Source organism: Aulostomus chinensis, chromosome 12, assembly GCF_037954235.1.
Source record: "Aulostomus chinensis isolate RoL2024-O1b breed Wild chromosome 12, RoL_Achi_v1.0, whole genome shotgun sequence".
NCBI lineage: Eukaryota > Metazoa > Chordata > Actinopteri > Syngnathiformes > Aulostomidae > Aulostomus > Aulostomus chinensis.
The window spans coordinates 17,438,615-17,465,934 of record NC_141331.1 but is presented as its reverse complement, the minus strand read 5'-3'; the positions used below and the strand labels follow the sequence as shown (position 1 = coordinate 17,465,934).

At 41.4% G+C, this 27,320-nt stretch overlaps 1 protein-coding gene and 1 non-coding gene across 3 annotated transcripts in view; one reads left to right on the top strand and one right to left on the bottom strand.

Annotated features, from left to right (window-relative positions):
* The window catches only part of LOC147252309 (glypican-6-like), a 92,876-nt gene that overhangs the window by 17,691 nt on the left and 47,865 nt on the right, over positions 1–27,320 (bottom strand). The window contains exons 5-7 of one of the 2 annotated variants that reach the window (XM_086220569.1): positions 9,150–9,280; positions 8,380–8,523; positions 7,422–7,451 (exon numbers count right to left, since the gene is read on the bottom strand). In XM_086220569.1, coding sequence (XP_086076695.1) covers positions 7,422–7,451; positions 8,380–8,523; positions 9,150–9,280 — 305 coding nt within the window. The remainder of the gene's footprint in view (positions 1–7,421; positions 7,452–8,379; positions 8,524–9,149; positions 9,281–27,320) is intronic. The other variant, XM_086220570.1, reaches the window with a different exon arrangement.
* Positions 23,886–23,967, top strand: trnas-cga (transfer RNA serine (anticodon CGA)). The gene has a single exon. It is a non-coding gene; the product is annotated as a tRNA-Ser (tRNA).

Here is a 27,320-nt window from a genome sequence, read left to right as displayed (position 1 = left end):
GCACGGAGACAGAGAGAGGAGAGAGGCAGGAGTAAATTATATCTGTACAAACATGAAAGGGGAGCTATAATTTGTTGACAATTATAGCTTCAACATTTGCTGTAGTTACAGTAATCAGGCCTCTACATTATTTGGCTGCGCTGAAAAGCAGTTTTCATTAGGTGATGTTAAAATTTAAAAAAAAAAAAAAAAAAAAAGTGAAAATCAGATTAAAGACAATGTAGGTAGTGGTGAGGAAAAAAAAGAGCTGTACCTATAATGCAAACATCTGGACTGTTACTGGATTATCGTTTATAAGTGATTGATGTTACAGTTTTAACTTTGCACACCACATATCGTCTCTTTCATGATTTTCATGATGGCAGCAAACAACAATGTTTCGTTGGCGTTTTTAGAAATGTAAACAACATGAAAGTTCCAGAAAATGCAAAACGACCATGACCTCTAATCAACCCAGGGTGTGATGGTGACACAGAATGTTCTAAAATGACATGGCAGCACCTCAGAAACAATGTCAGTGTAAATCAATTTTTCATGTCGGGCACACAAAGTTCCTGATTCAACAACATCATGTGAGTGTGTTGGTCAGCAAATGTGCCCGCCAGGGTTTGTACTTAATACATGCAGCAAACACGAGTATGTCGCACAAAATGTGCAGAGACAACAAATGTTCACTTGTTGCTGTAGATCTCGCGGAGCAAGACCTCTGCTCATGATATCACACAGAGAGAGAGAGAAAGAGAGAGAGAGAGAGAGAGAAATCAGCTGATGGCCAAGACACCATCTTTCATACCACAGTGAATGACGCATCCAGCTGTACTTTTCTCGTGTTTCTCAGTCAGAAAATAAAGCAGTGTCATGCTCTCAGCTGTGGTATTTCCACTTAAACGGGGGTATCAGATGATGAGGCGGAAGCATCTACGTTGACACTACAGAAAGAATGTGGCCACATGTGATCCAGATCACCTCTGAATGTGGTTTCAGTGATCAGATCTCAGGCTGACCTCTTGTGACTGAATCACTCAGGACAGATCTGAAAACACAGGGCCTTAAACATGCATTTGTACTTCTGTACTGGTCTGACTGGTCTGACTGGCTCAAACAATTAGAAAACTTAAATACTGGTTGGCAGCAGAACTGTGCTGAGGTTATTTATGTACCTCCAGCCACGGCGGCCGAAACGGAGCAAGTCCAACAACTTGAACAACGCTTCCATTTACTGATCTCAGACCAGAGGAGGAGATGCCGAGGACATGATCGTGTGGAAAAGAATGAGAGGGAATGTGATGTCACAGGGTCGTCCAGTAACAGCTGTTGCAGAGCGCGTCGATGTTAAGCTACGCGTACGGCGTTGATGTACCACAAATATGAATATTACGTACACCTAACTAGACCTTAACTGTATTGACACATCACAAAACATTATTTTCCAGCAGTGAATTTCAAAAAGCTGTCAGAGAATTTGGTTAAAATAAATGTTTCTAAATGACAGAAACGTTCTGATGTAAACGTGATTGCGTGTGTCAACCATGAAAAGTGGACTTCTGTCGGTGTATTTGATCAGGAGCTCTGCTTCCCCCTCTATGCTAAGAGCCAGTGCTCATTTTGAGATGGAGTCGATCAAATGCATCTGATCTGCTGGCTACAGGGTCCAGTACCACTTATAGATCAAGTCACATTTTTTGTTCTTTAACGTAAAAAAATATTCCCTCTGAGGGGCAGCATGGCTCAGAGGTAGAGTGAGTCCAGCAACCGAAGGGTTGCTGGTTCGATCCTCACTTCCCCCGTTGACCATGTTGAAATCCTTGAGCAAGATACTGAACCCCTAATTGCTCCTGATGGTACTGTGATGGACTGGTGACCCGCGCCTCTCGCCCAATGTGAGCTGGGATAGGCTGCAGCCCCCCCCCCCCCCCCCCCCCACACACACGCAAAACCCGTAACAGATAAGCGGTATAGAAAATGAATAGTTGGATGATTATTCCCTTCGGACTTCTCCACTCTAGTCTTGTTTGTGTCTTCCTCTCATTGTTAAAGCATATTAAGAAAATGTGACTTGTGTATGACATAAAGGAGAGAAAAGCCCCAATAAAGCTTCATCAAATTGAACTGCACTCCACTTGTAACAAATGTCAAATTAAAAGCGTCTCCTCTTATCTATATTGCACCTCTGAGCCTGACAGGCGGATGTGCCTTTATACCCACTTTGGACTTTCCAAATCTCCATTTCTCTCAGAGCTTTGAGGGTGTGTGCTCTGACAGAATGTCAGGCAATTAAACAGTCATGGCTCATTGAGCTGGAGGTGGACCCACTCCTCCCGAAATGAAGGCAGCCCCCTCCACCATCCATCCCCTTATTCTTTGACTCACAAACTTAGCTGTGAATCCACACAACAAAGTTCTTATCAGAGGACACATTCAACTATTGTCAACTCTCACAAGCTCGAGCTGTGTCGCTGTCTGGGGTAATTATTCAGTGCCAGGATATAAACCAGGACATTGTCTGTGACAACAAAGTTGTGTTCTCACCAGGAACCCAGATGTACAGGTAAATTCTGCCTCACTAATGATTGCACAAAGCAGCAGCTGCTAGACGGGTTTGACACTTTTGCATCTATTTGTGAGAGAGAAAAGCACAGATGCATGGTGACAAAAATAAATAACAGACAGTAATTTCAGCTCATGTATCCATGCTGCCAGAGTGCAGCAAGTTAAAAAGTCGCTGTACTTTATTTTAGTCATGAAGCACATCGGGCCTCCAAAGGGCCGCAAACGCCAGCGCATTTGATGTTTCCTTTTTTTTTGGCACGCAGGGAACAGAGGGAAAGAGTCCAGGCAAAACTTTCCGACCACAACCTGTCTGGACGCAAACCATCGTGAGACGACCTACTGACAGGGGCGAACGAGCCAAAAGCAATCCCCCACAAACAGCAATGACATGGGGCTCATTATTACCGACTTTGAGAGTTTATTTTCAACTATTTTTCTGGCATCAAACATCTTTGTGTCAGTTTTTGTCGTATTCAACTTCATTCCCTTTATTTGTACATTTTCCTGTATCCTAATACTGAATATTTTAGTCATGTTCAGTTGAATGCTGCAAAAAGAAGGTCTTCCAGCTTTGAATTCTTATGGCCGGCTTCTCTCCTTCACCAAGACCAATGTTTGGGATTTTTACAAAAGCGGTTTTGTTAAACTGATCTGCCCGTAAAATGAGATGGCTTCTCCCGTGACCTCCCTCCAAGTTTGATGAAAAATGAAAAAGCCAACTAATTTGCTGCTGACGAGAGGGCACGCAAGAGTGCAGACGGCCACAAACACGTCAGAAAACGTGTTCGTTAACGGAGCTTCCCCAAAGTTCTGAGGGGTCGTTCTTTGGTCTGTGTGACTGCAACGTTTGATGAAAATGAGCTAGATAGTTTCTGTGTAATCTCAAAGACGGGTAAATAAACAGACTCACACACACACACACAGACACAGTGTACATATATATATATATATATATATATATATATATATATATATATATATATATATATATATATATATAAAATCACAGCAAAAGCTCAGCATATAGGGTTTACACCTCTTATTTACATAACTCTAGCTATCCTCTACAGATGGAGTGTGGAAAATTGTCCAGATATGCACTACAGTAGGAGACTTGTTTTTTTGTGATGCCTATTTTTCTTCCTCCTCCAATAAGTAATTGTCAAATATTCACAACTAATGCCAGCACTATAACGATGCTTTCATCATTTTCTCTGCTAAACCCTTTCATACCGAAGGCAATCAGATCAACAGAATAACTTATTTTTTCATTTTCTGTAGATTGTTTTCCTATTTGACTGTCTTAAATAAAGGGCGGTGTGAATCCCTCCATATCGGCAGCTTCTCAACCTCATAAACTGCTGACTGGATGGAAAACAGACGCAAAGTGAAAAAGGTTGGACGTGGAGGGGGTTTGCGAAACTTTGCGAAAATAAGAGGCGGAGTGAGATGCATTCTTTTTAAAAAGCGCTGTCGAGCCAACAGGGAGAGGCAGAAATAATCCCATGTTTCACTGTTCTGTTACTCGCAATATCAACACTTAAGAATCAGTGGAAACTATTTGTATTATCTGAGATAAAAATGTGTTGAGACACTAATTAATGAAACATGTATCGGGGACATTATATATTGATCCTGCATCTTAGTATGATTTCAGGCTAGGCTGGATGCTTAATTTGGTTTACTACTGCCAAGTTCCTGTGGCAGCCATATTCGATCATTAATTTCTACAAAAAAACAAAACATTATTATTATCTCTAGCATTCTGTCTTAATGCCTTTTGCGTTTTGTGCTCTGTGACATTTTAGTGTTTCACTGTGAGTGTGTGTGTCTGTGGGGGGGGGGGGGTGAAAATGTGAGGATGAGGATGCTACATGCAGCATGCCTGCAGACGTTACAGGCAACTGACCGTGTCGTTACCCCCGCGGTCACTATCATCTATACACTGCAGGACAGCACCTGTGTGTTCCAGCTCGAAATGTCCGGGGCTGAATCTTGCTAATAAATACATCCATCCACTCAAATATTCTAGGGGTATAATACAAATGTACGCTATAACCACACTATTAATGACTTTGCGGGGCAGTTCTTGCTGATCAACAGCACTTTCTTGCTGTTTAATGTTTAGCAGATGGATGTTAAGTTGCAGAGGTGAGGTCACTGCAGATGTGTGTGGTATTTAAAATATGACCTCAAACACCTTAAACAACGTAATTAAAATGCCACCATTAAAGTTTTTTTTTTACTTTATGACTCATCACAAAACTTTAAATAACTCTACAACAGGGGGAAAATATTAGAGGACTCAGGATTTCATGTGTTTTACGGTTTAATCCTACTCTGTAGAGCCACTGTTCAGCTTGTCTTTGAATGCTGAATGCTGGTTAAAATCCAGCCTGTAAAATGCACTGAATCTCTCCTCTTTCAGTAAGAAAAATGTTAGGTTCATGTTACTTTTCCATTTTTTTTTTTCAAACCGTTGCCTTACTTGATACTTCGGCACAACCGAAAAGAGATGAAGGACACAGGAGGTATGTGAACGTCAGTCTACTAATGACTCAACTACCAGCATGCCTCTCTGTTACTCATTCCTTTGTAAACGGCGTCCTATATCGGTGAGGTTAACCTTCACGTGTTTATAGATGCTTCAGTGATTTAGTCTCATCATTTCTGCGGAGTTGAACACTTAATTTCCGCGCTCATTTGAATAATTTAATATGGTAAGACGATAACCTTGGCGTCAATAAAACACAGCTGTTTGTAGCGTTCATATTTCCATTTAAAATTATGACGTTGGTGTAATAGAACAAGTGATAAGATCTTACTGACTCTGCAGTTTAAAGGTGCAAGAAGCGTTGTTGCCTCGCTGCCGCTGACGTTCGTTGTAAACACCAAACAAAAACAGAGCAAGCTTGCCCCTCCCCCTGTGTCTGTAAATGTCATGAACGCGCATCGACATGAAAAGTGGACCTGCACGGCGCTAACAACGCTAAGACGAGTGAGCAAACTCCAACTGTTCGGTGAGTAAATTTATATTCCAAGTTTTTATACTGTATCTTTTCAATATTAGGTTATGAGTTACTGCTGAGGTGGTGCAGTGGTCAGCACTGTGGCCTCACAGCAAGAAGGTTCCAGGTTTGAGCCCCGGCTCCAGCACAGGATCTTTCTGTGTGGAGTCTCCATGTTCTCCCTGTTCCTGTGTGGGTTCTCTCTGGTACTCCAGCTTCCTCCCACAGTCCAAAGACATCAAGAGGGGACGAGGCTGATTGATACTCTAAATTGACTGTAGGTGTGACTGTGAGTGTGAATGGTTGTCTGTCCTGTGATGGACTGGTGACCAGTCCAGGGTGAACCTGCCTCTCACCTAAAGGCTGCTGGGATAGGCTCCACCCCCCCGTGACCCCAGGATTGGCGGAGGAAAATGAATGGATGGATGGAGTTACCGCTGATATATTGAAAATTATTTCATGAGCTTATGCGAAAGAGACATTTCTTGTAGAATTTGTCCTTCCTGGAATCGATGCTAGTGCTAGCTAGGATCTATAGAGTAAGCTAGGACTGACAAACTATTACACTGAAAAATGGCTTACGAGTGTCGTAGCTACTACGCTACTCAATCGACTTCGCTGATTCTCCAATGCATGCACGCACACTCAGGATCTTGGCTTGTAAGAAGGTTAAAAAGTCACCCATGATTTGTAGCAGCCGTCAGTCTTCTAGCCATCCATAAATGTTTTCCTCTGACGTCCCATCACTGCGGCCGGTCAGGAAGCTAGCTCCACCTATGTGTCTAATTCCAAAGTCCCACTGTCCCACATCTTTACACGTTATTTCTAACCAAATGTTATGCACAACTTTGATTATATTCATGGAAGATATTTGAATATTTTGGCATACGTATGTAAACATTTACCATCTACTACCATTCATTGTGCTAAGCTAACTAGCAGTCAGCAGGTTTCAGTGGGTCTCTTGTCTAGCTCCGGAGAGGATGGACAATCAGGGATTTTCCCAAAAAGTTGACCTTTTGAAATAAAAATACTGTTGTAACGGTTAAATAATTTAATCAAAAGATACTAAATAATCAATACTGTAATGTCAGTGGATCAAATGACTTCTGCGGTGTAAAAGGGGTTGCTTGTTTGGATGAACTCAAACAATCCCTAAAGAGCATCTCACCATCACTCAGTCGATTATTCATTTCTTCAGCCCAAAAAGTCCAGCAGCATTTCTTTTTCACTCCCTGTCTTATGAGATTCTCTAAGCAGGCTGTTATCCATGAGTAGCCTGGAGCTGCCACATCACTTTACCATTAGAGCAGATGTTGGCTATAAACAGCTCTGACAGAACAGCTCACCTGCTGCTTTCCTGACTTCCTTTAGGAATTGACTCTATCAGTTATGGCAATGAGGATCTCGGGCCGGGATGGTCCTAGATTAGGTATGTTAATTGAAGAAGATTTTTGTTGGTTCTCCAGGGAGGAATCCTCTCCAACTGACGTGTGTTCAACAACCCTTGCCGTGTTAGCAGCTCGACAGTAAAAACCCGTGTTTAACGGCAGTGATGCCATAATTAACTGCTGTTGCCTTTATGGAGATATAAAGAGTTTAACACCTCCCAACAAATAAAGACAAACACAGCACACTTAGCAGGATGAAGTGATAGTGAAATCTAACATGAGATTAAAATTGAGCTGGAACGCCAGATGTTGCCCACGTGTGTCGCGTCGCCCCCGTCACACAAGTTTAAACATAATCACTGCTCCCGATCAGACTGCAAGACACATCATTGTAGGCAAAACCAGACAGTAGTTTAAGAGAAGAAAAAAAAAAACAAACAGCTGAAGAGAGTAGAAAAATTTTGAACCTTACACTGTGTTGCATCGCATTCCAAATAATCCTCTGGTTTGCAGCATATGAACAGGGAAACAGAAAGTTTTAATTAACTCAGTGAGGTGGTAGGAACTGTTGATGGATACACAAAGCAAAAGAAGGCAAACATCACAAATGTTTGGGGAATTAATTAGCTTGCGCAAAAACCTAATTAGTATCGAATAAAACAAATAACTCATTTATTGCTGTTGGATCCCAAGAGCCAGGCCAAAAAAAAGAAGAAAAAAAAAGGACTTCTATTCAAAGAATGTGCACATTAAGTAAATAATCTTTTATCAACTTGACACAAAATATTGAGATTTTGTGACTGTGAGAGACTGATTAACTCAGACAATTAAACACATGGTATTTTTGAAGGGTTAGCATGCAAAAAAAAAAGAAAAGAAACAGATTCTAGAGGGGAGAAAGGACACTGTGGTTGCAGAGGTAATCCATGATGGGAACTGTCCCTCAGCTGAATTGGAGTGTCAGCTCTGGGTTCACCTTTACCCTGATGCAGCATTTTAGATTTCAAGGTTGTTTGAGATGGAAATCCATGTATCAAGATCCAATCCAACAAACACAGAGCTAATCTGATATAAAATAAAGGTTTGCTTTACAGCAAACAATTGATATGGTCAGCCTCACAAAATCTATCCATCCTGTCTTTTACCCCTTTCTTTTTTTTGTTTGCCAAGTACACAGAGAGGAGAAGGACACTGCACACATTGCACCACACCTTCCACCGCTCTCTGGGGGTGAAGCTGTTGATTTGTTAACAAACACAAATCGATAGATGGGCCTGAATGGAGGACAAGTACAAAGAATTAATTTCCGGCACCAGGGGCGAACGATGGCAAATCACCAGCTTTAATCAAGAGTGTCAAGCCAGAAAGACAAATGATGTTTACACTGATGCAGCGTCTGAAAACAGCAGCAACGCTTGTGTCCTTCTTACCAGTCTGTCCAGGCTTGTGCCAGCAGCAGTGGTAGGCCGCTCCTCTGGGCTGTATGGCCTGAAACGGGCGGTGAACACATCCGGAACACCACGGGTAGACCTAGTCATTCCTGAGGGTTTCGGCTGGCCGCAGCCTTGGAAAACCTGCAATTACCAAAACACGGGCACCCAATTGTCAGGAGCTTAAATTACTTAGGATGGAGAAGACGAAGGAAAACACGATGTTTTGTTAAGGTCTTGTGAAGCATTAACCCCACATTACTGGTATGACAGTGCTCTACGTCAAGCTGAGGTAGCCCTGCTGATAGGTGAGTCAACCAGGCTGTGACCGATGCTATTTAGGATGACAGACTTGACTTTTTACAACTTTTTGGGGAAAACACCACATATACTTAAACCATGAACAAAAAAACTGCATCTGCTGGATGGGAACGCCAACAGAGCGTTTAGGCTTTGGATCTGAACTGGCATCCAGTTAAGTGGAGGCAGAAAAAAAAAAAAAATCCTCATAACCCCCAGCACATTTTTTTCTTTCTTTCTTTCTGACTGCAATTTTGTGGGTGAAGAAAAATGCAATAAATCATAGGAAACACATTAACTACTGTTAGTTGAACTAAGATTATCAAACCAAATTGAAACCTATCATTGAAACACAAAACCTAAATTTGGACATAATTACACCGTGGCGTGTTACACACCTTACACACAGCGGTGTATGAGAAGCCCTGCACAGTGGCGCCTTGACGGAGGAATAAACCTAATGAACATACCCTGTAGGAGACCTGGGCACTGTTCTCTTGCATATTCATGATGGCCTCTGAAATCTTGACATCAATAGGGTCCATGACAGATTCAATGTTGAAAGGTCCCTCCAGTCTCTGTGCCACCAGCAGCATGGCATCTGTCGTGGCAGCGGTAAACAAACAGACACACATTTAATTAAAGGAGCACCCAAATGACTTCATTTCTTATCTAGGTTGTTAAAAACATTTAATTCTACATTGGTTAATGCAAACAGGTTTTTTTTTTTTTTTTTTTTTTTAGCACTTTGTGCATTATAAATTCTTTTCAAATGGTGACAGAGTGGTGCAGGGATAAAACCTTGAAACCAGAAGTACATCAATATTGCTGAATGTCTGGTTTGCTCATCTTCAAGTGTGTGGGATTTTATAATGGGTTTTTGGTTTAAATGCCGGAAATATGTTCCGTCTGTCTCAGCGGCTTAATACATTCTTAATGTTTGGTCCAACGGAATTGAAATCCATCAGTAAAAACCTCACTTGTGAATTTCAAAGTGCATATTGTCGCCTTCTTCGATAAACGCCAAATTGTTTTTTTCAAGTTTTTCAGAAAACACAAAAAACTAGGGAGTTGATTTAGGCAAAAAAAAAAAAAAAGACAGGCAATTATTTTACGAAGGTGATGATACGCGTCTTCAGTGCAGTATCAGCTAACAAGAGTCTAACCGAGACTACCAACCGAGCCAAAAGCAGGCTTCTGAAGCTTTTTTTGGTGAAGTCATGCAACTGCGTGCTAGCTCACATTAGCTTTGCGCAACTACAGCTTGCATCTACACTTCATAAATTCTAAAAGCAGCGTTCATTACTGGTAAGTCTCCTAATCTTTTGTGCACCGCAGAGCTTAATTTCCGTTGCGATGATCAAAAATCCACGGGGAAAAAAATGACACTGGCTTTTTGTTGAGCGAACCTTTGGTGATGTCCCACAAAAACATGTCATCTTTGCATGCCGGCTATTTGGGGGGCCATTAGTGATACAGCTCGAGGGAGTAGCGCACTGAAACCGAAGAAAACACAGACAAACAAGTGAAAATGTGTTGCTTTGGAGAACACTTGACTATTGCAGTGTTTACACAGTCAAAAGTTTAATTATGTTTTAAACTTTGGGGGCTGCATAGAGATGATTTATGGAGAACGGGGATATGTCCCTACCACTTTTCTGATTACCTATAATTGCTCTCATTATTAATTTGTGATGAATTGCATGAGCATTCCAATCAAATATAATTTCCATCATCTCTATGAAGTTAGCTAATGAGGGAGTTTCTGTTGGTGTTTTTGTTGTTGCTCTAGTTCAGAGGAGAAAGTAGCTGGTTTACAAGTCTCAGGAGCATCAAAGCTACGAGTTGTGCATGTTTATGTCCAGTTCATTGTTGAAACGTTACAGTGCTTGGACTGCACGGACAATTTATGACCTTTAATTGTGTTCAAGTAAGTACGACGCTGCCGTGTTTAACTGCAGGCAAGACAATGGGAAAATTCCCCTCCTGTCTGAATCCATATCCTCTCTTTCTGTATCAGCATGAAATACCTTAATTTGTACTGAAGCAATAAGACAATAAAGAAATTAACTGATTTACTGTTACGAAGTTCTCAAAAGTTTGCTAAATTTGTTTGCGGTTTATCGTGTCAATCAGATCAGATAAGATCAAAAATGGAAAATGTTACGTCGGCTCTGAATAACTGTATTTATTTTTTTCATATAAAAATCCAATTTTCTTATGTGTAATGCTTTATAAATGAATAGACAAGAAATCAGAGGACAGAAAAAATTTATAAAGATGATGATTAATTGTACCTCCAAAACACTGACGAGACCTTTCCCGATTTTCGTGAGCTCGCGCTTTAAAACAGCAAAAATATTGCACTCAACATTTTGATTGTCACCATTCTGTCGAGTTACCGACCTTCTCGTCGTAATACTTCAACAGACAAGAATGAAGGAAGAATGCCTCTAAGACCAAATTAAATTTTTAACCAGATTAACTCAATCAAGTCAACAAACTTTTGTTACGCCGCATGCAACGATTTGCCCTGATGTGTCACTGATTTAATAGTTTGAAAGCCAAACACTTATTTGTATCCGCTGCGAGCGCCAATATAAGGTCAATGGCTCATTAATATCAGTGTGTGGACTCAAGCCAGAAGGCCTTGTTGAACACCAGACACACTCTTTCATCACTATCTCCGCCAAGCCCATTTGTTTTCATCGCTTCCAATTAAAACCCTCAAGCTAGAAATACTTTTTACCTCTTGGATGTTGACTTGTTATTCTTCTCTACAGTTTCTGTCATATGATGTTACAAAGTCGGATGTTGAAGGGATATTTTGGATTCATCGAAGCATGAAGTCCTCTGTAACAGCGCTCTTAGTCACGGGTCATCACGTCATCTGTGCACCAGATGTGGCTTTAAAGTTTTAGTTGTAGATTTTGCTCTTATTCCTACGCGTGGCGGACACTGCGCTACTCTGCAGCGCTGCAGATCTATAGGAGCAGGAGAGTACGTGGCATGCGTAGAAATACAAGGAATTTTTACGGCTGAAAAATGTAGAGCTGAAAGAAAATGCTGTCTGATAGTGGAAGTGGACGGAGCAGATGTTGCACACGAACTGAAGCTGTTTCATTGGTGGGCATTTATTTAGTGGACAGACATTTCTTCTGTTGTACCCTTTCCAACATGGTGCTGTTGCCTCCAGCTTCTCTGCAAGGAAGAAACGCTGACATCTCCAAGACTTGTAATATGAATGACAAACCTCATACAACCATGAAAGAAGTCAAAAATCTCTCTCTAATGTGACCAAAGTCTTCAATATAGAGGAAAATTTAGGTAAAGGTTAAAAAGCTCAGGCTTCAGTTTGCTTTGAAATCTCGCTTTCCAGTGTTTGTTTCTTCTTCAAACTTCCAGAATTTGGCCAATCAGAGAGTAACGGTTTTTTTAAGAAGGAGCTTAAGGAAACAGAAGGTAAACAGGCAGGTATTAGATAACTAAGGCATAAGAGTGAATCATGCAAAGCCACCAGAATTTCAAAAAAAAAAAAAAAAAAAAGAGCTGGAAATGAGTGTCTGATAGGTCCCTTTTAAAGTGCTCTAAAGCCCAGAGGATTTGCCTTTGTGCCTTAGGCTCTTTACTGGCAGTTCTGACTTTGAATGGCATCCCACCAAACCACTAACTCATAACTGAGCAAGGCCCGGACCTGAAGACGGTACTTAAGTCATCTGTCAAGAGAAGCTCCTCCGTCCACAAACCTCCCGGACTAGACCTCACCAGAAGGCGGTCATAATAACTAAGGTCATCCTGTCAATTGGAGACTACAGAAACAATGACCCCCCGTGCACACTCACGACTGCATTTACAGTTTATTTAAAGTGCACTAAAATGTAGCGTTCTGTTGGAAGAAAATCCTGCTGCATACCTTTTTTTTGTGTTTTTTTTTTTTTTGGATGGCTGCTATCCCCACTCCACGAATCATAGGAGGATTTATTACTTTACTATTTATTTATTAGTTTATCTACCCATACTGTAAAAGCACAAATACCATTCCAGAATAGGCACTAAAAACAAGAGAAGTCTCAAACTTTCTGAAAGACGTTATAGCTTAGAAACACTGACCTTATTCAAAAATAGTTATACCATAGGTAAGCCAGAAACTTTAAAGGAAAAGAGAGGACATATATTTTACATGAAACGATACCAGTGCTGTCCAGCTTTTCACTCCTCTGAGACCCGAGATCATTAATGGCGGAGGAAAAAGCTGAGACACATTAGCTGGCTCCATTTCCTTTCCAATTATGTCGATGCCTGAGCCTTTGAAGACTTCTTCTGTTTGTTTACAATGTGGATTGGTGCTAGCCTATGATGTGCATGTGAGATTTTAATAGACAGACTAAATCAGTGCCAAATGCATTTCTACAGAAGCGCTTCAATCACACCACTGTGTGACCATCTGGTCTGAGTGTAGATGGCACCTTCACCAGGAGACAACAAAACAATTATGACTGCTCCTATACTTGCAGATAGCATTGCTGCTGATCACAATGCCAGGCACAATCCCTTGTTTTTTATAGCTATTGAAAAGTCCTTTCAAATTGGAATTGCTGTTTGGCCTGATAATTAAGTGGTAAATTCATACAAATGCCTCAGGTTGGTCCGCTCACTTTAGAAGAAAACACAGAAAGAAGTTCGAGCGGGGTTTAAAACTGTCAAGTGCAAATATATGGAAAAGCTCACAAGAGACAGCTGGCAAAATTCATGAGATAAGAAGAAAACAGCGTGTCATGTAGCATCAGACATGATGAAAATCTCTCCCAAACTGATCAGATGGGCTCCACAAACTGGAGAAGCTGGGAGTTTTGTCTTCATACATAACCCAATGAGTGTAGACGAAGGGGGGGGGGGGGGGGGTAGAGAGAGGGAACGGGAAGTGGTGCTGACTGGATTGAGTCAGGCCAGGGTTAGGGTTAGTCCCAGAGGACAAGGGGCTCCAGAACTGCATGTAGACAACTACATTCATTGAGAATTAATGACTCTCATTTCTGAAGTCCAATCCACTCGGAGCCAAATTCTCCCTGGATCATGTTTGCGGTCCTTAGATAGACGGCGGGCCTGCCAGAGGAAATCTTGTTATTGTCATGACACACAAATGCAAATACTTCAGATAATCTTCTGCTTCGTATTCGGAGGTTGTGCCATCTGAGATCTCATAGGGTTTAGAGATGCCAAACTAAAAGACACTACCATTCCAATATTTAGTTCCAGACGGGAGTTTATTGTTTCTGTCTGTGATGTGAAACATGCTTATTTGTGCTGTCTTGCTAAACAGCTAAAAATCGGAGAGGGTAATATTACCCTGCGCACTGCCTCTTTATCGAGATTGATGTCCACTTAAATTCAGGCTATGTCAGCCAGCAGCAACCTCCGGCAGACAGGGACAAATAGAGAACGTGAACAGACCCATCTATAGCTCTTTGCCTGTGAAGAGCTCCACAGGATGAAAAATGGCTCTGGTGTAATTTGGATTCTGTAAAGCATAGCTCATCTGTGGTTCAGCCAACCAACTAATGGTGCTTCACATAACAGTATAAAATGGAATGAGGGGGAAAAAAAAAAAAAGAAAAACGGATGTTTTCCCTTGGTCTCACTTCGCCCCGATTTAAAAAGGTCCGTGAACGCGCGTACACGTACATACGGTGCATACGTGTGCAACCATATGGAGAAAAATGTCAGTATCATTCTTAGTTTGACAATAATCAACAACAACAGCACACTTTGGACGTACAGATTGGGTTCCTGATCAGAATAATCCAGGACACACCCAGGGAGGCCGCAACAACTTTCACCACATTGAGGCTCCCTCAGGTTCAAACTTGAACGGCGTGTTATTGCTGCTCTGGCTGCACGCTGGATGAGTAACAGCCCCCAGACTGAGACGTCTCAGTCTGGATCTGATGACCGACAGCATGAGCCGTGTGTGCACGTGGGTAGAAACACCAAAATTGGAGTGGTCTGTACTGGTAGTTGTTTTTTTTTAATGCAACAGACTCTTCATGTAAGACTAAAGGAAGTCACGCGCCATCAGGTGCATGTAGAATTTACAATAATAGCCAGAAACGGTTTGGTCTTGGTCAAATACAAGGATGTAGCGAATTAACACATAGAACTTCAAATATATAGGTGCGTTGTTTCGTTTTGGTTGTTATTGGCAGGGGTGATGAGGAATATATTCAGCATTCTGTGACAAAATCTTACAATCTGCTTTCAAGATTCTGTTCCTGCATCGTATATTTTTCACCAAAGTATTTCAGAATCACATTTGTCCTCTTAGATTTTAAAATGAGAACGTCTGTGTCCCCGCTGCAACGTCGAAAGCAGTTGAGCCAAAACCAAAGCACCGCCCAGTCCCAGCTTGCAGTAATTCCCCCAAAACTTCACCACCAGCTGGAGTGTTTAGTGCATCCCAGTGGATCCTCAAAGGATTTGATGCGTCTCCACCCTGAGTGAGTGTGAGTGGTAGCTGCTTCACTGGAGCTCAACATTTTTAATGGCTGCCAAGTTATATTCCAGATAATAATAAAAAAAATATTTGAGTAATAAAAATCATATTATTCATGCTTTCCTGATTTCGTATCCCTACTAGTTACAGCTGCTTTCCCCATAATCAGTGCAGCTAAAGTTATGCTGTCAATAGTTTTACTAGTAAAGTTTTATTTTAACATTGTGAGGACATACATATGACAGCAGTTTGTGGGGTCCATCTCCTCACACATGCATCTGGTGCAGATGTTCAGGCATTATTTTATGCGACAGATAGTAACTATGTAAACCTTGTTCATAATTATTTAGCAACGTGTAAAAATGTATCTACAGATGCCTGGCGTTACCCTTCATGTGTGATGTAGGAGGCACTGTGAGTGACAACAGTTCATCAGCGTGCGGCTGCTCCTAATTAAACATGAGTGTCAAACTCATGTTTAAAAAGGTGAGTCGGATGTATATTTTCCAAACTGCCATGAGAATGATATACATTCTTGAGGCCAAACTTCACATTCTTCCATGAGTTCTCCCTGAGAAAAGCCAAGGTGGGTTTTCAATCGGGGCAGCACGGTGGTGCAGTGGTCAGCACTGTTGCCTCACAGCAAGAGCCAGGTTCCAGGTTCGAGCCCCAGCTCGGGCACTGGGTCTCTCTGTGTGGAGTCTGCATGTTCTCCCTGTTCCTGTGTGGGTTCTCTCTGGTACTCCAGCTTCCTCCCACAGTCCAAAGACATCAAGAGGCTGATTGATACTCTAAATTGACCGTAGGTGTGACTGTGAGTGTGGATGGTTGTCTGTCTCTATGTGTTGGTCCTGCGGTGGACTGGTGACCTGTCCAGGGTGAACCCCGCCTCTTGTGAAGGTTGCTGAAATAGGCTCCAGCCCTCCCACGACCCTTAACAGGTAAAGCAGTAGAGAATGGATGGATGGGTTTTCGATTGAATTTTGGATTATTGTAGAAAATGAGCTCCATGAAAAACCAACTCACACATTTTGTTTGGCAAGATAATCTTCACAAATGAACACAATTTACATGATTTTCTCAAATAACAAAGTAAAGTAAGATTTCCTTAAGCAGTAAATAGCAAACTGTTGGTTAACATTATGCAACGGACAAACGACCCCACAGACGCATGTCACCACAACTAGCTAAACGCTACCTGTTTTAACATGGCAACGTCATGCAGGAACCTCTGGATGTCTTGCTTAGCCACTTGTTAGCAACTACTGTTTTTATAAAACATGTGTTTGTCCTTGTTTGAGCAATGTACTGGTGTATTTTATGACATAAATAAAAACTTACAATGTCTTCTTCTATTGCTTCATTTTGGGCATTCATCCAAAAATCTACTGAATTTCAGATGAGGGCCCTCGATGTTCAACAATGCTAAATTATTTCTGGGTTTTAGGGCTCATGCCTACTTCACTCTGTAATGAATATACTTGCTATTTCACTAGATTCTTGAGATCTAATTTTACAGAGAGGTTTGGCGATTCTCTGTTATATGACATAAATATGATGAAAGTTGATACATACATGGACTCCCCCCCTCATTTTTTTATGAGTGTGTGTGTTTAACCAAAGCATAGCATGCTTATTTTCATTTTTTTTCCTATTGTTACATCACCCGTGTTCAAAGTATTGATAAAAACACACACAGCAGTAAGTGGGGGGGGGGGGGGGGGGCACGTTGCTCGACTGCTAATGAAACTAAACCGCATAATATACTAATGAGGCGTTCACAGGCCGCTCGTGTTACTAATACAGTTGGAGATCATCGGATTTCTGCTGATAGATCCTGACAGGAGCGTCTCAATTATTTTCCCCACAAATACGTTGAAGAATTCCTTCCCTCCCATCAGAGTCAACGTTTGCACTTTGTAAAAGCCACATTATGGAACACATTACCGGCTCGAAACTGAAACTCTTTCCAAGAATAGAACGTTATGCCTTCCTGCTCAAGAACACACCTGAGAGAATAATTTCTGTCTCTTCACAGAACGTCTCTGGTTCTGCAGATTTGTAATTGGTAGGAAGTGAATTTGGAATTAGATCCCCTCAACCACATCTTACGTAACTGTGGATGATTAGGCTTGCAAAAAAAAAAAAACTATTTAAAAAAATTGGAAATTGGTGCAGCTAAGGATCTCTTTACATGTAGAGCACAACCCACCCACTGCTGGCTTGTCAAGGAGCACGTATGTTCCACAAAACTGGTTTGACGTCTGTAGATAAAACTACGGTTCTGTTCCACAAATACACGTCTGAAAGCTCAACTCTCTGCACCAACATCTTAACAATATCTACACACATTAGGACAAATAACCGTGCTAGAATGTGAGATAACACAAATTCACAAGGACTGCATATTGCGTTGAACAACGGAAATTTTGGTGCAGGTGCACTGGTTTACAAATGTAAAGCCTGCATTAGATTTAAAAACCCAGCCTCACTATAATATGTAGTTTGATGATTTTCAATGTAGTGTATACATGGATACAGTTTTGGTACCGACTTAGCTGTAGGGGGTGAGGGAACACCCTCACTGAGTTGAAAAGTCTGGTTTTTAAGATATTTCAATACGGGAATGTTCCATCTGTTAACAGGAATTATCATCAGAGCCACCAGTAACTGGGACATGCATCAAATCAGATATGAAAAAAACAAGCAGAACCTATTTTTAGCCGATTAAATATCCACTCATTAAATGACTAAATGACACGTACATAGAGATAAGATAAAACGAGACAAGGTGAGACGAGACAAGTCGAGAGGTGATAAGATAAAACGCGATAAGATAAGGCAAGATTAGAACTGATAAAACAAGATGCGATAAAATGAGGCAAGATTAATCAAGTTAAGATTACAACTGATGAAACAAGATGCGATAAAATTAGGCAAGATTAATCGAGATAAGATTAGCACTGATAAAACAAGATGCGATAAAATTAGGCAAGATTAATCGAGATAAGATTAGCACTGATAAAACAAGATGCGATAAAATTAGGCAAGATTAATCGAGATAAGATTAGCACTGATAAAACAAGATGCGATAAAATTAGGCAAGATTAATCGAGATAAGATTAGCACTGATAAAACAAGATGCGATAAAATTAGGCAAGATTAATCGAGATAAGATTAGCACTGATAAAACAAGATGCGATAAAATTAGGCAAGATTAATCGAGATAAGATTAGCACTACCACAGAACATTCAATTCTACTGAGTTCAAGCCTTCATGTTTGATTTCAAGGCTTTCTTTCCAGAGTTGTTGTGCCAAGAGGGACGATCTCCTTTCGAACACTTTCAAGTATTTTTTTTATTAAATCTTAATAACTATTGAAGCAGATAATAAACCACAGACAGAGATTACCAACTATTCTGTATGCTTGAAGAGGGGGGAATTTTGCAGCTCTGCTTTGTATTTTCTAAACTCTCTTCCAATAGATGGTAGAACAATCACAGAAAATAGTGGAAACAAACATTTTAAACCGTCTTCCAAATCACTGTTGTTCAAAAGTATCTAATCGAATCTCACACAAAGGATGAGTGCGGTGTAACAAAGAATGCGGCTACTCGGCAGGCACTTTATGCTTATCTTCTTTAGTCATTTAATCACAGATACAAGGTGACAAGACAATTGTGGATGGTTGCATGAGAAATCTAACTAGAATTCTTTTTCCCCTTAGCTGTTGGTTTTGGTGAGTCTGGGAAGCTGAAATCGTAGCTAAATATAAAGACCTTACAGACGGCTTCAAGCCCTCTGATTTCCAATCCATTGTAGCTCTGATTGCACAGTCAGATGCGTTGTTAGGCACACATCAGCACCAAGGGGATTTCGGTCCATCTAATAAAAGCTGGATGATGGAGAATACTGTATGAGCAAAGCATCGAGACTCATCAAGTAAACTGTAAACAACAGAAATCAGCCGCAGTGTTCTGGACAACGTTGCATCCCAGCGGCTGGGGTACCTGCACACCCCAGAGGTCTTTCCCTTATCATGTTGCAGGTGCTTTAATCTATCATTCACATTTTCCATGGGTTTGTCAATCAATTTGTTTCTAATTAGTTCATTTCATTGTTTTCTCTCTTTGTTTAGTTTTAATTAGTGCTGTTTTAAAAAAAACAAAACAAAGTATTAGGGTCCAAGGGGATGAAGTCTAAAGCCCCCAGGTTCCCATATGCTGTTTTAGTAGATGGAGCTATTTATTGAGTTTGTGCGTGCCATGGGTCCTAATTTAAAGCATCAGGGGGTGTGGAGCGGGGGTGGGGGGGGTCTCTGTCAGTCATTCTGAAGGAGACAGACATTGATTTCCTTATGTGCGTGTGTTGCAGAGCCTGTAAATCTCCCCAAATGTAAGATATGCGCATTCAGTTGGAAGCCTGATACGCATACTACCAAAAATAAAACATATCGACTAAACTGAGGGTTTATGTTCTGTGATACAAGATAAACCTCCAAAGTAGTGTGCTGTGAATAAAATGAAAAGGCATTAACGGCATGAAAAGAAGAGGTTCCCATAAAAGTAATTATTACTTTTTAACCAGATTACTCAAAACTAAATGGCACTTGAGTCCGATGAGAATTTTTTTTAATGCGATTTTCACAAAGGATAAAAGCTGCTGTTTAGCTTTTTTTTTGTTTTTCAAACAGTGCTCCTAAAATAAGAATGTGTATGTATTGTTTTTTTTTTAGATGGAATTAATTATATAATTCATTTTCTTCAGATCCCCTGAGAGACTCCGGTAAACGGTATGTTAGGTATGTTGGTAGAATGGAAGTTAAAGGAAATAAGGAACAATTCTTCCATGACAAGCCTAAATTCTAAATCAGTGCTGCATGAGAATAATAATAATAATAATAATAAAAAAAAAATCTCATAAGAGGTTTGAAATACTGGATCAACAGACAGAATGTAGAGCAGACAATTAGGATTAAGGAGGTTGAAGAGGTTCCCAGGAGGATGGACATAAGGGGAGTCAGTGGACTATGCAGCATCTGCAACAAAAGGTCGAAGAAACACAGAGGTTTAAAAATCACGACAGAGAGCATTTGGATGCACCCATGCCCAATCTAGTGAGACAGAGGAGGAGCTGGGCAAAGAAGCACCCTAGTACCCAGAGCCTCCGCGTGATGCAGCCCGTGCTTCAAGAACCACCTTCCGAAGGAGCTGAAGGAGTTGTTCTCGGCGAATTGGTTGAGCAAAAGGTCACGTGAAGCGATCAATGGAGGGTGGATCCACACCACATTAAGTTCTTCATCTTAACTGTTTATGGTGTCCTTCGTGGTCCATCTAATCTGGACTGCAGGGTCCCTGCAAAATGAGCAGCAGCTTTCTCCAAAAGGGGGGAACCACCAACAACAGAACACCACAAAACAAGTAGGTTGCTCTTCACAGCACAGGACTGGAAGGTGAAAGCAGCTCGTCGGAGCGCCTGGGCAAAGGTGTACAGTGTTGGAAAAATCAACAACAACCCAAAAGCCCAAGTAATACCGGCTATTATGCCCCTTATAGCATAGGACAAGGAAAATGTTCCTGTAAGAACTATGACCAAAAGCAGACCAAAACTAATATTCAGTAACAAAAAACAGCCCTTCCACAGTTCTATCAAGAAAAAATACAGACAGAAGTCATTGAAAATGTTTTCAAAGGGGTATGAAACTAAAGTCTGGAACTGCAGATACACACACAAAAGAAACACATTTCAACTTTAAGTTCTCTTTCTTCACTGCCTGTGTTTGCCCACTCATGTTCTGTCTTCCTTTGGTGAAATGATTAGGAGAGTGGGTTACATTTATTTCAAACATCTATAAATTTCCCTCTCTCGGAAAAACACTTCTTCACTAAAAGCTGAACAATGGATGACATTCACACCTGGAAGGAGGGTCACAAAAGCAGGTCAGATGAAGCAGATTTACCTATTCAGATTGCCAACTCTTCAAATCACGTCCCTTTGAAGGAGGGAAAGAAGTACGAGGGAGGAGTGAGGGTTAACTGTGATTGAATTAATGCCGGTTATCAGTTGATTATGAGCAGAAAAAGTTTGTTTCCAGTTGTATCGTTTGACTTTCCTCTAATGGCTTCTCCACTTAGTTTATGAGGAAGGTTTTCGCAGTCAATATTGTATCCATGAGTAATTTTACACAAAGGAAAGATGTTGCTGCCTCTGTACAGTGCGGGTGTGTCTGGCTCCAGTTACCAAGTGAAACAAATCACCTAATTAAAAAGAAATGAGCAGATAAGATCAATGCAGATCACTTTCAGTGTGGTGACATGTCTCTCCAGAGAGATCAATAACCGCCTGTAAACAGCAGGGCCACAGATTGAAAATAAAGTGGCTGCATAGTCAACCGGTTCACTTGAAGAGCTTCTGTAGAAAGCACTCAGGGAGGACCTGAAGAACCTCCACCCAGGCAAACTCTCAGCTCTCCTGGTATGATTGTGCTCAGGCCCTGAACAAAGCAGCCAGCAGAGATGAGCAGGCCCTTCCCCTCCCCGCACATGTCCGTGGGTGACATGGGGGGGGGGTTACTTTTCCGGAATCTCGTCAAGCAGACATATCAGATTGAGGTATTGATCTGCAAATAGCAAATTTGAACATCAATAACTTGCCCTCAACTGGAAGACATGAGCTGCTTCATGTGTTTATGACACTGCATGTATGATGAAAAGAGGCTAATATCTGGTGCTGCACCAGGCAGTGGGAGTCATGTTAAGATTATTGATAGAATTGAATTGAATTTGCAATTTCTTCAATTTGTGCAGCACCACTGAAAAGAGATCCATCCATCCATCAGGGTCATGGAGGGGCTGGAGCCGATCCAAGCAGAGGAAGGGTTCACCCTGGACAGTCCACTGCAGGACCAACACATAGAGACAGACAACCATTCACACTCACAGTCACACCTACGGTCAATTTAGAGTATCAATCAGCCTCGTCCCCTCTTGATGTCTTTGGACTGTGGGAGGAAGCTGGAGTACCAGAGAGAACCCACATAGGAACAGGGAGAACATGGAGACTCACACAGAAAGATCCTGTGATGGAGCCTGGAACCTTCTTGCTGTGACCACTGCACCACCGTGCTGCCCTTCTGAAAAGAGATATTTTTCTCATTTCTATAACTGCATCACGGTTAATCATGTAGCACTACTTTAAAGACCAGGATCTGAATCAGTCAAAAACTTTATTAAATACAAATATCAATTCTTTTGTAGCTGATAAAAGGAGGGTTTGAGGGTTTGGTTAATCCCTTAAAGCCAAACTAGAGCCTCACTATGAAAACTGTGAAGCTACAGGAGCAACAGTTCCATCACAGGCATCAACGACCTGTCAACACAAAAAAATGACAATGACACCGGGTGTAGCGTGTAAACTGCTGCTCCTGCAGAAGACAATATCCATCACCACGGCACGTGACTGGTATTTATATGACCAACGAGGAAGAAGACTTCAAAGTCTCCAAATATCCTGATAAATAACATCAAAAATGGTTAAAAACAGCCTGCTTCAGAGCATCCTTCTACAAAAGAGATCCATAATCAACCAGAAGCATTTTTAAATAACAGAAGAAAAGTAAACACTTTCAAAAAACAGACATCAAATGATCTAATCATAGAGAGCAATGCTCTGTTTCCCAGAAGGGTTGATGCGTGGATGATTATGATCAGCGTAACGTTCTCAGGTGCAGGGAAAAGACTGACAGCTGTTCATCAGCTGCTCCACGCTTCAGCTAATTAATGTAATTAAAATCTAATCCCACTGTCAATCTCATCCAGTTGCACATGGACAGCTTTTGTAAAAAGAATGATTAACAATTGACTAGAAGGTAGAATTTATTAAATTCTGCTATCTGCAATGAATTTCCTACATGAATGAAAACAAAATATGGTATAAAGTTATTTTTTTAATTAGCTTTTCTTATCATAATTAATGTACTACGCAATCTTGTCTTGTAAAATAGGCAGAGGTCAGCGAGGCTTTGTTGTCCAGTGGGAACAAACGGATTAGAATTAGCCAAGCCATTTTAATCTGCTGTATGATTTATTCGGATGTGATTCATTCAGTGAGTGTAACATTAACAAAGACATACAGATTAGGAAAACATTACACAAGAACATGATTTTTAATAGGAATATTTTTAGCTGCTGCATGCTGTGAAATTTGTAAATGTGTAGTCGCAGAGCTGAACAAAAGGAAAAAGTGTTTAAGCTCTATTAGTCGCAGAGAAAGGGCTTTTTCCTAATTAAAGTGAAACGACAGTGTGAGCCTCATGCATTTCAATAATTTGATACTTGCAGCCGACAGTCATCTGGTGTTTTAAATAACTCCTTATAGTCATATTTCATTTGCAAGTCTAATTAATTTCCTGCTTAAGGGGGAAACACAAGTGTTTCCACACTTTGATCTAAGGTCATTGACAGTTGACACTTAAAATATCTCACGAGTAAAACCAGAACAATTATTGAGAATATTTTCCAGTCATTCAAGATACAATGGCCTTTAAAGTACGTGCCATTTTCTGGGGAAATTCAAAACTCTTATTTGCCACAGACATGTAGATAGATACCCTTCTCTCCTCTGTGCGCCCACAGGAACTGGCTGGCTGATAGTTAGCTTAGCACGATTAATGGTAATTTAGTCCATGCTTAATGTTAGCATAATCCTGTATATGTAGCTGTGATGGCCGAGAGGTTAAGGCGTTGGACTCGAAATCCAGTGGGGTTTCCCCGCGCAGGTTCAAACCCTGCTCACAGCGCAGATTTTTGATTTGACGCTTCTGTCAAGAGGTAGATGAAATAAAGGAAATAAACTTAACATAATCTTAACCTTTCAGTCAATGTGGAATAAAGAGCCTGTCAATTACTCTCTAGGAAAATTGCTTCCAACATTCTAGATGTTCACCTTCTAGATCCTGTCTCCAAGAGGACTAAACACTGAACTCTTAAGAATATCATGCTGTAATTATTTGCATTCCTTCTTTAAATAGCCTGACCACTTGGAACACGACTAATTAGCAAAATACCAACACGGTCTGGAGCTGGGTGTTATGTTTAAATGCCTATTTACATCGTTCATTTTAGAATTCAGAATTAGTATGAGGTCACTTTGCTGAGTCACTGTGCCATACCAAGATAATATAATCTGGTAGAAAATGTATTTAATGTGAAATGGAAATAATCTTGTAACAGTTTCTTGATCTTTCTATTTGGAGAGTTGTATTGATGTTGAGAATTACATTTAGTGCATTGGGCCCCTGTGCGCTTTTCTAAGTAAATTAACCTTTTTCTAACCCTTTTAATTTTCTGACAGTTGACGCTCACCCTGTTTGTATTAACATAAGGCGACGTCAGTCAGACTAATTTCACAAGTCATCTGATTCGATGATTGCTCCTCCACACACACACACACACACACACACACACACATATGGATGAACAAGTGTAGGTGCCGTTGTACCTGATGAAGGTCAGACAGACTGAAACGTTGTAATAAAGTTACGAGCAATCAAGCGAGACAGTGTGCAGAAGGCTTCTTCTGCTTTTAAATGTTAGCGTACCGCCAGCAAAAGTCATCCAATAGATCAGAATCTAGATTTGTTGAAAAGTAATCCTCCTCATCGTCTCTTAGGCAGTGATTAGTAGCAGTGGCAGTCCCTTTCTAGTCATCAACTGTTTTATGGGCCGAAGTAACAACGGGGGATTTAAGGTGCTGCATCAAATCACTGCACCAGGCGGCTCAGTGAGGAAAGCTGTTCCATCTATGCAGAGGAGGAAGTGCTGCTACCGTCGGAGGCAGCCGCCGCTGCACGCTCACGTTTGCAGCTTGTCATAAATGCAAACTGTCAAGGGTAAATATGCCGATTGTTATGCAAAGGTAAGTAAAGTGTGAGGAAATGAGATGGGGAGTAAAGAGAGAAGACAGAGAGAGAGAGAGATGTCGGAAATGTTGCAATACCTGCCATTACTTAATATCTGGCAGATAAGGAAACTACCTCCTCTCTTCATTTTAATATTGATATATAGTGCTGTTACATAACGACAGAATAAATAAATCATGCTAAAGAACAATAAATAAGTCTTTAAATACATCCAGTGATTGGAGAGACCCTGTTCAGAGCAACCTTAACCACACCTGTCCGCATCTGGCCTCTCGCCACTGATGACGATAGCAGAGACCCAGAGACCCAAAGCCAGATGTTGACTTGAGGATGCAAACAACAAATGGCAGGGGGAGCAAAGAAGCAGGTCTACATCTTCTTCAGGAGGACAGCGATGAAAGCAGTCAGGAGGGGACCATAACAGCTCGGGGAAAAAAAATACAAAATAAAATCAAATAAAAAGCGGCATAACAGGGTGAGGACCAAGCAAAACCTCCAGCTCCTCATTCAAGAACCAGACCGAAAAAAAAGATGTGCGCCCCAGGATATACAGTACCTTAATATCATCCCTCTTTTCTTCCTTTTCACCAGACCTGCCAGATCATATAAATGACAAGGCACAAGTGGACACATTCTTGACTTAAAAGGGACATAAACCAGTTCTTTCTTTCACGGTAAATAAATATTTTGAAACATTTTGATGTTTCCTCAATTCTGAGGGATATATCAACCAACGATTCATCCACGGTCAGACATCTGATGCCAACAGTCAGTGTCCCTCTTTACCTCGCACTCATATCACAGATAAAAGGTAAGACCTGCGTGTGTGTGTGTGTGTGTGTGTGTGTGTGTGTGCGTGTGCGTGCGTCCATGTCAGGTCTGTCAAAGGAATTTATTTAATGAGCAGGTGTGCTTTCCTGCAAGTGGAGCTGTGAAAGGGTGTTGTGAGGAAAATCGTTACTATCAGGGGCACAGCCTCCAGGTTTAAAGGATTTCACACTCTTTGGTTGGATTAGTTTTTGTCTCCCCCATATCTTGTCTTCTCTGGTCAATGGAGCAGGCACATAATGCCTCTCTGAATGGACGCTAGCGGAATCAAGATGAATATCTCGGATTCAAGTCGGTGTCAGTTCTCTCAGAGCCCTGAGACAAAGCCTCTCACTGCTGTTGAGAGAAGTGGTCAGGGCCTGAGGGGCCTGAGGGGCCAACGGAGCGGCGCTTAAACTGGAGGAGCAACGCCCTGCAGTTTCTGTGAGGATTTCTTTTCTTTTTTGTCAGAATGACTTTTTGGAGGTGGTTTCCTTCACTCCATGTGGGCTGTTCTCCTTCACTCTTTATGTGATACGACAACTTTTCAGCAGGAGTGCGATGTCGTGACATTTGAAGCTGTTCCTATTACCGCTACCAAAAAAAGTGTGTTTTCAGTTGCCTTTTTGTTTGTGTGTCGGCGGGATTTAGCAACAATGAGGCTGATCCGGACCATACAGGTGAAGGTGTGTAGTACAGGCCACAGACACCACCCACTGGAAGCAGGAAGTGATATTTGCCTCATAGTGCACACATCAATCTGCTTCTTCATGAAAAACATCACCAAATTTCACCTCAGTCTCACTCGACAAAAAGGAGCTGAACTTTCAAGCCGGCTGCAATACGAGTTAATGTCAAAATGGTTGTTGGAGCTGCTTGGTTATATTGGTGAATAGCTGTAAAACATCTACAAAAAATGTGATTATATAGTTTACTGCATAAAATGATATGGGCATAGTGACTTCATCCTTGGTTTAGCCCCGCCCCCAGTGATTATGATTAGCTCACAGATTTTCATACAGAGGTGTTGGCTATACTGTAAAAGCTTCACAGCATGCACATTTTCCATCCATCCATCCATTGGTTGCTTATTCCTGCTTATTCCTGCTGCTTATTCCTGTTAAGGGTCGAGGGGGGGCTGGAGCCTATCCTAGCAGCTACGGGTGAGAGGTGGGGTTCACCCTGGACAGGTCACCAGTCCACCACAGGGCCAACACATAGAGACAGACAACCATTCACACTCACAGTCACACCTACAGTCAATTTAGAGTATCAATCAGCCTCGTCCTCTCTTGATGTCTTTGGACTGTGGGAGGAAGCTGGAGTACCAGAGAGAACCCACACAGGAACGGGGAGAACATGGAGACTCACACAGAAAGATCCTGTGATGGAGCTGGGACTCAAACCTGGAACCTCCCTGCTGT